This window comes from Balaenoptera borealis (genome assembly GCF_965194805.1).
Source record: "Balaenoptera borealis genome assembly, chromosome: 12".
NCBI lineage: Eukaryota > Metazoa > Chordata > Mammalia > Artiodactyla > Balaenopteridae > Balaenoptera > Balaenoptera borealis.
The window spans coordinates 47,723,269-47,733,783 of record NC_138869.1 but is presented as its reverse complement, the minus strand read 5'-3'; the positions used below and the strand labels follow the sequence as shown (position 1 = coordinate 47,733,783).

Genomic DNA, 10,515 nt, shown 5'->3' with positions numbered 1-10,515 from the left:
ATTGAAAAAAAAAGTTTGTGGTTTTAATGTGTTCAACACCCAAAAGCAGTCCCAAGACAGAGGAGGTGTTCATGCAACCCACACCTGGTCTGGGATTCAACTAGACCAGTCTGGACGCATGTGTGGATGCACAACTTGGAAAGGGGAGATTGCTGATTCACCCAGGTACATTCTCATCATATGTGGCCTGCTCTTCCCACAACATAATAACCAGTAAGAGGGTCCCTAGGCTTCTTTGGGCAAATACGATAGGTGTGGGTTGATAGTCTGTGTCCTAGCCATGCTGGAGAGTGATTGCTTATTTGGCAAAAAAGCAACTCTTGAGAAGGCAAAGAGAACAGACTGCAACGGGCAGAGCGAAGATTGTCTCAATGGGATCCCACTGGTAATGGGGTACTGCCTATAGCACGTTACCCCCAAACTACTGGCAGGTTAAAAATGTCAGTAGTCTGAGGTTCATGCCATTGAGGAACGTAGTAATGGTTAGAAATACGTTGGTCAAATGTCTGTATTAAATTAATTGCTTTATGTAGCTTCAGAAGCTGCCTCGAACTTTTCTTTTTTTTTTTCAAGACAAGCCAAACTAGGACAAACAAGAGACTTTGGCTTGATTTCCAAGGATCCTCCCTGGCGACTGTCCAAATTGGAAGTTCCTAATAACAAATTCAGCCTTGGCTTCTAGGACGTTAATTTGCAAGACCAGCCTTGCCTCGGCTGCCTGGCAGATGGTAGCCAGCCTCTTCTTAGCGGGTGTCTAGTAAAAGAGCTCTCGCCTCGCACTCTGGGGTAGATTGTTGGATTGCTGGACAGCACTCAGTGAGCTGGTAGCTCACTACATTACATTTTCCCTTTACATGTTTTACCTTTATGGCTAACCAGTGGGAATCATATTTTCTTAATTCAATCTCGGCTTTCCTAATGCTATAGAAGAGTATTTAATAATAATAATAGGCTCCTATTTGCTAAATACCTCCTAAGCATCAACACTGTCATAGGTACAGAAACCCTTGAAGAAGGGATTAGCACCTCCATCTTACATATGATGAAACTGTTACTCAGAGGCATTAAATTAATTGCCCAAGGTCACACAGCTAGTTAAAAGGTCCAGCCTGTGTCCTGCTTAGGGCAGTATCAGCAATAAGGAAGTAGGCAGTTAATGGAAATGAATTAGGGTAATTTTTTCTCTAAGTATGTCATCTCTACATAGGTTTTTTTTTTAAATATACAATTACATAAAAATTATAAATAAGGAAAAACAGCAAATATACAAACTCCTTTTCATCCATCCTGGTTGAATTACATCTAGTTAAGTAAGAAACAACTAATTAGAAATAAAATCCCTTTAAAGAACCAAGTAACCAGTAAATATTCTTTTTATCTTGAGATTTGATGAATAAATAATTGCTGGGTGGAGTCACAGCTGGACAGAAAAACTGTTAAGGGTCTCCTTCTCACAAAAGTCTGCATTTATATATTTAAATCTCATGAACTTGGTAGCTCCAGCCCCCCAAATATTATTCAAGGTATGGAATTCTCAATCTTCTATTATTAATATTTCACCAAAATTATAATTCTAATCAAATTTGCTCTGAATGTTTTCACAGGTAATATTATCAGAATATATCATAATTCTTTTAAAGGTTTGGGAGTTGGAGATATGATTTTAATTTAATACTTGGGTTAACATTTCCCCCCCACCTGAACACATTTCTTAATTTAATTGCAAGTCAACAGGAAAATATGGTTTAATTAGTAGAATTTCCCTTTTCAAAATAGATGGGTTCCTAAGTAACTGTAAAACAGGGCACATTAAAGGCGTTTACAGAAAACTAAAATAGATTTAGATACTTCTGCTCAAACTGAAATTACGAAAGATGAGTGGTTCACTCTGTAGGTCAAGCTTATATCTTCAGGCGTTTTCTTTAGGAAGTAATTGTTAGGAATTCAGAAAAGTGTCCAATGGGGGAAATCTATCTTTGGACTTAGCCACCAACATTTCTGCCCCACCTATTTACCCCCTTCCACTCACCTTACTTTTCAGTGTCTCTATCCCCTTCTTGTAATCCATTTGCCCCCAACCTCTCCTTTAAGATTCTCCCCTCTTGCTATTCAGAGTTCTCCTCAACAGCCTAATCCTGTTTGGAATCTTCTCCTTGAGCCGGCATTTTACTCCACTGTGCCTGCCTCCATTCCTAACCAGATGTCCATTTCCTTAGTGTGCCTGATCTCAGCTAAATTGGAAAAACAATCTGACGAACCTGATTGCCATGAAAGCGTGTAGCCCTCCCCTTATCTCTAACTTCCTAGGAGTATAGTAGTCCCCCCTTATCCATGGGAGATAAGTTCCAAGACCCCCAGTGGATGCCTGAAACTACAGACAGTACTGAACCCTATATGTTTTTCCCTATACATACCTACCTATGATAAAATTTGATTTATAAATTAAGCAAGAGATTAAATTAGGTATGAGATTAACAACAACAATAATAAAATAGAACAATTATAACAAAATACTGTAATGAAAGTTAGGTGAATGTGGTCTCTCTCTTTTTTGTACTGTATTCACTCTTCTTCTTCTTGTGATGATGTGACATGATAAAATGCCCACGTGATGAGATGAAGTGAGGTGAATGATGTAGCCATTGTGACAGGACATTAGGCTGCTATTGACCTCCTGATGATAAGTCAGAGGGAGGCGCATGTGCTTTGGGTGACCCCGGATCATGGAGCCATGATAATGTCGATGGTTGGGTGTCAGAAGCAAACAATGTTGATGGTTGGGGATCCCTGGTGGGAGGGAGTGGGAAGGCTGAGATGTCATCACATTAACTCAGAATGGTGGATAATTTAAAGCTTATTTTCAGACCACCATTGACCACGGGTAACTGAAACTGCAGAAAATGAAACCATGGATAAGGGAGGCGCGACTGCATTCTCCTTGTCTTTTAGGAAGAAAGAGACATTTGCAGGATGAAATTTCAGGCCGTATTGTATAGTGAAATACAGGTGTGAGGGCAGAAGGACATTTTGGAAAAGGGATTCTGTGTCCTTTCATCTTGCTCAGGGTTCTATTTTCAGACAATCTGAGTCCACATCTCAGCGCCATGGTTGACTAGCTATATGACCTTGGAAAAATATTTAAGCTTTGTCAGCCTGTTTGCTTAGCTCCAAAGTGTAGGTAATAATATCCACCTGTAGGTTAGTTGTATTAGAAATAATGTGGATGAAGTATTCAGCCGAGGGTAGGCACTCAGTGTCAGCTGTTATTATGTGACAAGAACATAAAGTTGATCCCAGCTAAAGAGTTATGGATTTAATCAATTCAGCATCAAGGTGATCACAGGTGACCTCAGGAAAACGTGGTGACTCTCAGCTTTTCCTTAACACAGGCCTCTCAGGTGGTTCAGTTTATTTATAACCATCACTATTTTGGTCAATTGTGTGGGCATGACCCAAACCGAACTTCCAGAGAGAATGGAGTGAGTAGATTTGCCGTCATTCTTGTGCCTTTCCTTTCTGTCCTCTCCTTCTATTCCTTCACTGGGTGACTTTTTTCTCTTATTCATCCTGCTGGGTCTCATTTGGGTAATGTAGAATCCTATTGCCTATCTGACTTTGCAATGCTTAGATATCTTCTCTGTGGACTTCATTTCATAAACACACATATGATATTCAGCTTCAAAGAGCTATAGATGAGTGGTTCTCAACCTTGGCTGCCCATTGGAATCCCCTGGGGAGATTTAAAAAATATTGATGCCTGGGTCACAGCCCCAGAGGGTCTGATTTCATTGGTCTGGGGTGGCCAGGGCAGATGAACCCCCTGCCTCCCCCACCCCACACACTCACCTGTTAGGTGCACACCTGAATGCAGTTGAGGGAAGTCCTACTCAGAAAGAGAAAGAGATGCAGAACTAAGAACAAATGGTCCTGGAACATATTACGAAAATAACCCATGAATGAAGCTGTTGGCTTGTATACCTCAAAGTGACCATAAAACTCCTGAGATTATTCTATCTCCCTGGGTTAATGATAGAATCTCTGTAGTTTCAGACTGTGAGGCCTTTCCAAAAACATTCTTCACCAACCCATCTGGGACGGTTGCCCCCTGCCCAGCTCAAGCAGGGCATATTTTTGGTATAATAACAGGAGCTTTGTAGAGCTTTCTCTTTTTCCAACTTTTTAATTTTTGTCTTTTGCTGACTATAAATTAATACATGCTACAATAGAAAATATGTTCCATTTCTATTAATAACTTAAAGAAGAAAAATCAAGTGGTCATATTAATTGATGCTGAAAAGTCATTTGATAAAGTTTGATATCTGTTTATGATTAAAAATTCTTAGAAAAGTAGAAGTAGAAGGGAATTGCTGTACTCTGATAAAGGGTAACCACTTTAAAGAAAGGAGTAAACATCATACTTAATTGTGAAACACAGCAAGCTTTCTCTTTGAGATCAGAAGGAAAAACAGCAAAGATCTCTGTTACATCAGTTGTATTCAGCTTTGTAAAGGAGATCCTAGCCAGTGTAGTAAAGCAAGGAAAAGAAATAAAAGGTATAAGAATAAGAAAAGAAATATGTATAAAATAGATAAGTAATAAGAACCTGCTGTATAAAAAAATAAATAAATAAAATTCAAAGAAAAAAATAAGAAAAGAAGTACCAAAGATGCCGTGATTTATAGATAATATAATTGTGTACATAAAATAGCCAATGTAATCTAGAGGTAAACTATTAGAATTAATAAGAGAGTATAGAAAAGTAGCTAGGTACAAATTAATATACATAAATCAATTGTATATATACTAGCAACAAACAGAAAATAAAATAGTTTTTAAGAATACCATTTACACTGGCAGTTAAAAATATCAAGTTTCTAGAAATAAGACTATTAAAGTATGAGCAAAATCCCTACAAAGAAAATTATAAAAATATTAAGTAATATTACAGAAAACCCAATAAATGGAGAGATATATTGTATTCTTAGATTCAAAGTCACAATATTGTAAGGCTCCCCAAAATGACTAATAAATTTAACGTGATTCCAATCAAAATCCCAACAGGCTTTTTTTATATAACTTGACAAACTGACTCCAAGATTTATATGAAAATGCGAAGAGCCAATTATAGCCAAGACACTTTTGAGACAGAAAAACAAGGTAGGAGAAAATAATGTGCTCTACTGGATATCAAGATTTACTATAAGCTCTAATGATTGAAACAGTATGCCATTGGCGTAAGATTAGTCAGACCAGTGGAACAGAATAGTTGGCCCATAAACAAGCCAATGCACATACAGACCTTGAATTGGTGACAAGAGTGGCACTGCAAAACAGCAGGGAAAGGGCAGTCTTCAGTAAATGATGCTGAAGAATTAGGAATCCCAACAGAAAAATTACATTGAACATCCAACTTTACACCAAACACAAAAATCAGTTCTAGGTGGATTAAGATCTAAATTTCTTTGTGAAAGACAAAGACATCAAGCTTTTTGAAGGTTTAAAAAAAAAAAAACTAAAAAAGCAAAAACAACAAAAACCACAGAGAAGTCTCATGACCTCAGGTTAGGGAAAGATTTATTACATATGATATAAGAAGCACTAACCACAGAGGAAAACACTGATACATTTTAGGATGTTAAAATTAAGAATTTCTGTTCATCAGAAGACAACTTTATGAGAGTGAAAAAGTAAGCCTACTGAGTAGAAGATATTTGCAACACATATACCTCAAAAGTGTTTACATCCGGAATAATGAGCCCCTACAAATCGATTAGAAATGTGTCAGAGCAACCAACTGGAAAACGAGCAAAAAATTAAATAGATATTTCATAAAAGTAGAAATCCAAATAGTCAATAAACATAGGAAAATATTCTTAACCTTTTTCTTAATCAAGGAGATGTGAATAAAATCACACTGAGAGATTATTATACCCTCATCAGATGAGGAAAATTCTAAATCGTGACAGTACCAAATATTGAGAAAGATATGGAGCAACAGAAACTCATATCTTGCTGGTGGGAATGTAAATTTGTACAACCTCTTTGGAAAGCAGTGAATATTATCAAATAAAGGTGAAAACACACATGCACTGTGATCTTTTAATTTTACTGTTAGGTACATACACTCAACAGAAATATGTACTTATGGGCACCAGGATACAGCTCCAAAAAGTTCATGAACATTCCCCATAAAAGTCAAAAATGGGAAACAACCAAAATGTCCATACATTTTTGAATATATTAAATATCTGTTATATTCTTAAAGGGGGATAATGTATAGCAATGAATATGAATAAACTATACCTCCACACAACACCAAGAATGAGTCTTAAGAACATAATATTGAACAAAAAAAGCCAGACACAAAAGATTACAAAAATATAATTCCATTTATATGAAAATTCAAAAACAAGCAAAACTTAACTATTTTGTTTAGGAATGCATACTCAGGAGGTAAAAATATAAATTAAAAAGGCAAGAAAAAAATACCAAAAATTAGGATAGTAGTAACCTCTAGGGCAGGAGGTTATGGGTGTTCAAAATGTTCCATTTTGTGACATGACTAGTTGTCACACAGCTACTCTGGACTGAATAGTGTCCCCCCAAATTCATGTGTTGAAGCCCTAATTGCCCCCCATGTGACTGTACAGGAGAAAGGGCCTTTAAGGAAGTGATAAAGGTTAAATAAGGTCATAAGGGCAGAGCTGTGACCCAGTAGACCTGATACCTTTATAAGAGAGGAGTGGACACCAGAACTCTCTCTCTACCATGTGAGGACACAGCCAGAAATAGCTGTTAGCAAGCCAGGAAGAGGGCTCTCACCAGAACCTGACCACACTGGCACCAGCCCCTAGAACTGTGAGAAAATAAATATTTGTTGTTTAACTACTCAATCTATGGTATTTTGTTATGGCAGCCTAAGCTGACAAATACACAAGCATTCATTTTACAACTGATTTTTGTTTCATGTGTATTTTCATTATGTATGTTACATATCATAATGAAAAGCTTTAAAACAAAGTAAATTTAAAATAAATGACCATTGCATTAAATACAGAATACTGAAAAATATGTCAGAAGACAGTAACTATGTAGATAAATTGCTGTTAGAATTGTAGTTTATTCTCTCTCTCTCTCTCTCTATATATATATATACACACACACATATATATACTAAGATGATATAGCATGTAAAATTTCTATCCTTTTTAACTTCTAATGCAAAACATTTTCTATCAAAAGTAAGAGTTATTTGGGGATTCTGGTTAAATATGGAAGATAGCATGAATATGTTTTACCCCAACCCTCTCAAAATGCCAATGAAATGACAGCATGGGAATAAGAACAGTATAAATATACAAGAACAAAGAGAAGTAGAAAGGAAAGCACAGAGGACAAAAGATGTCAAAACAATCTCAGAAGACCGAAATTGGGTAGAGGACGGTAAATGACTCAGCAGACGGGGGCTTGTTAAATGACAGTGCCTGCAGAGAGGGATAAAAATGAGGATCAAGGCATTTTACCCCCTAAAACTCCAGAGGCCCTGAAAATGTTGACATGGTACAAATAGCAAAAACTGGGACTAGAAAGAGGGAAGAGCATGGGAGCAGAGGATGTTCACTTATTGTCTCTTCTATAGTAGCAAGAAATTAAAGAGTATTCTTTAAAGTTGATACATCAAGGAATGAAAAATAATTACATTTAACAGTACAAAGGTAAGCAGGAAAAAGATATTATTAATACAATCAGATGATGGATAAAACAGAGGGAAAAGGAAAGAGAATTAATGGAAATAAGAGATATTATTTAAAGAGATAGCATAGTAAAGGCAATGTATTACATGGTTTTGATTATAATTATAAATGTATATTTTAAGGCAATACCAGAACTAAAATAAAAACTCTTCTAAATTCAGAATCATACAGAAAAAAATAAAGCAAATAAAAAATATCAGACAATGAAATATTTTAAAAACTATTAAAAACATAACACAAGGACTTCCCTGGTGGCACAGTGGTTAAGAATCCGCCTGCCAATGCAGGAGACACAGGTTCGAACCCTCATCTGAGAAGATCCCACATGCCACGGAGCAACTATAAGCTCGTGCGCCACAGCTACTGAGCCTGCGCTCTAGAGCCCGCGAGCCGCAACTACTGAAGCCCGCTTGCCTAGAGCCCGTGCTCCGCAACAAGAGAAGCCACCGCAATGAGAAGCCCGTGCACCGCAACGAAGAGTAGCTCCCGCTTGCCACAACTAGAGAAAGCCTGCACGCAGCAATGAAGAGCCAATGCAGCCAAAAATAAATAAATAAATTTTAAAAAACATAACACAAAGTAATATAAACAAAGACCAAATAAATCTATCATGTCAATAAATATAAATGGATTTGACTCATCTGTTTAAAAAAAAAGTCATGTTATATAACAAAGCAGTATTGAACTCTACGTTGACTAAAAAATATACCACTCAAAGTGATACAGAAAGGTCAAAATTAAAGAATGAGCAAGGATATAGGCAAAGACAAACAGAGCAGGAGGCATGATCTTAACATCAGAGAAGGTAGAATTTAGGCCAAAAATTATTAAACAGGACAAAAATGACACTTTGTAATGCTAAATAATCCATAAACAGTAATGTATATTTTTGCAACAAATAATGTGGCAACAGTGTTTATAAACCAAAAATTATATACAAGACAAGAATAAAATAGACAAAAATAGACAAGAATATTGTAGGGATAGTGAAATGTAATTAATTTCTTTCAGCCCTATGACAGATCAAATGTATAAAAAAGTAAGTAAAGATACAGATAACTGGAGTAACATAGTAAGATAGATCTAATTAATATCTTTCAAACTATATTCCCTGAAAAATAACTGTACAAATTGACCAATATTAAACAACAAAACCTTAACAAGATCCAAAAGGTAAAATAATAAAGAAAATATTCTCTGATCACACTACAATAAAATGAGAAAATAATAACAAAATTAGAAAAAAAAAGAGACCTTTCCACTTGATAATTTTTAAAACCTCTTTTAGAGAACTCTTAGATGGAAAGAAAAAAACCAAACTAAAATTATAGAATTTCTAGGGAAGAAAAACATTTTTAAAAACACTATGTATGTATGTATCCATTTCATATATATTTTACTGCTATCTAACATTCCATAATATATTCTCCTGTATTTCCTTCTAAAAGTCATAATATTTCTTTCTACATTTAGATAATTCATCCTCCCAGACTTTTGTGTGTATGTGTATGATATGTGATAGGCTTCTCATATTTTTCCATAAAGATTATTCCAACACCAATTTTAATAGATTATCATTTCTCTAGTGATTCCTTCTACTGCCTCTGTCATGCACCAGATTCCCATGCATACTCAAGTCTGTTTTCCTAGTAAGCTATTTGTCACTCCTTGAGTCAACACCATACAATCTAAAAGCTTTATAGTAAGATTTGACCTGGTTGATCATAACACCCCTCCTTATTTGTCTTTAAAATTATCTTGGTTCTTCCTGTTTCTTTACTTTTCCATATCAATTTAAGGGTCAGATTTTCAAGTTCTTGTCTTACAACTCTGTTGAAACTTTGATTGTAAATGCATTGAATTTATCTATTACCACAGGGAGAACTGCCACATTGACATATATAATTGTATCTCCCAATATATATATGCCTTCTTTTATATTCCTCCATAACATTTGACATCTTCTATAAAGTTCTTACATATCCTGTCTCTAGGTACATTATCATTTTGCTTGCCCTTTTGAATATTTATTTTTATTGCTAAAATAAATTAATGTTATTAAATTTCTGTACATTGGTTTTACATTCAGCAATGTTGCAGAACTCTTTAACAATTCTTATTTAAACAAGTGTATCATCTGCAAATAATGATGAACTTGTTTCTTCCTTTATGATTCTTTTACCACTTGTTTATTTTTCCTGTCTTATTGAACTGGCCAGGACTTTCATCACAGTGCTGAACTGAAGCTATAATAGTGAGCATATTTCTTTTGTTCTTGATTCTAAATAATATGCATCTAATATTTCACTATTATCATGATAACTATGGGATTCTCATAATTACTCCTTATCAAGTTATGGGAATTTCTTTTCACTTCTAGTTTAAGAGCTTCATTTTGAATGAGTGTTGGTTTTTATCAATATTTCTGTATTTATTAAGATTATCAAATAGTGTTTTATCTGTTAATATAGTAGGTTACATTAATAAATTTGCTAATCTCTTTTAATGGTTCTAGCTTAATCAATGCTAGATTCAGTTTGCCAGCATTTCATTTGACCTATCTTGGTAAATGAGGCTGACTTATAATCTTCTCTCATAAGCTGTCCCTTTGGGTTGCTTTTCCATCTCTCTGCCTCACTGTCTTCTTTCTGTATTGTCCCTGAGAACTCCAAATTCTCACTCTGTTCTGCAGAGCAATTCAGCTCTCTATCCCCTGCAGCGTTTCTCGATAAGTGATAGAAGGATCTCTATTGGTCACTAG

At 35.5% G+C, this 10,515-nt stretch overlaps 1 protein-coding gene across 6 annotated transcripts in view; it reads left to right on the top strand.

Moving 5' to 3' along the window:
• Positions 1 to 3,404: 3,404 nt before the first annotated feature.
• The window catches only part of SCN10A (sodium voltage-gated channel alpha subunit 10), a 99,032-nt gene continuing 91,921 nt past the window's right edge, over positions 3,405 to 10,515 (top strand). For all 6 annotated transcript variants that reach the window (XR_014232869.1, XR_014232870.1, XR_014232871.1 and 3 more), the window contains exon 1: positions 3,405 to 3,479. Coding sequence is in view for 2 of the 6 variants with exons in the window: in XM_082348294.1 (XP_082204420.1) it covers positions 3,448 to 3,479 (32 nt within the window). In the remaining 4 variants the exon portion in view is untranslated. The remainder of the gene's footprint in view (positions 3,480 to 10,515) is intronic.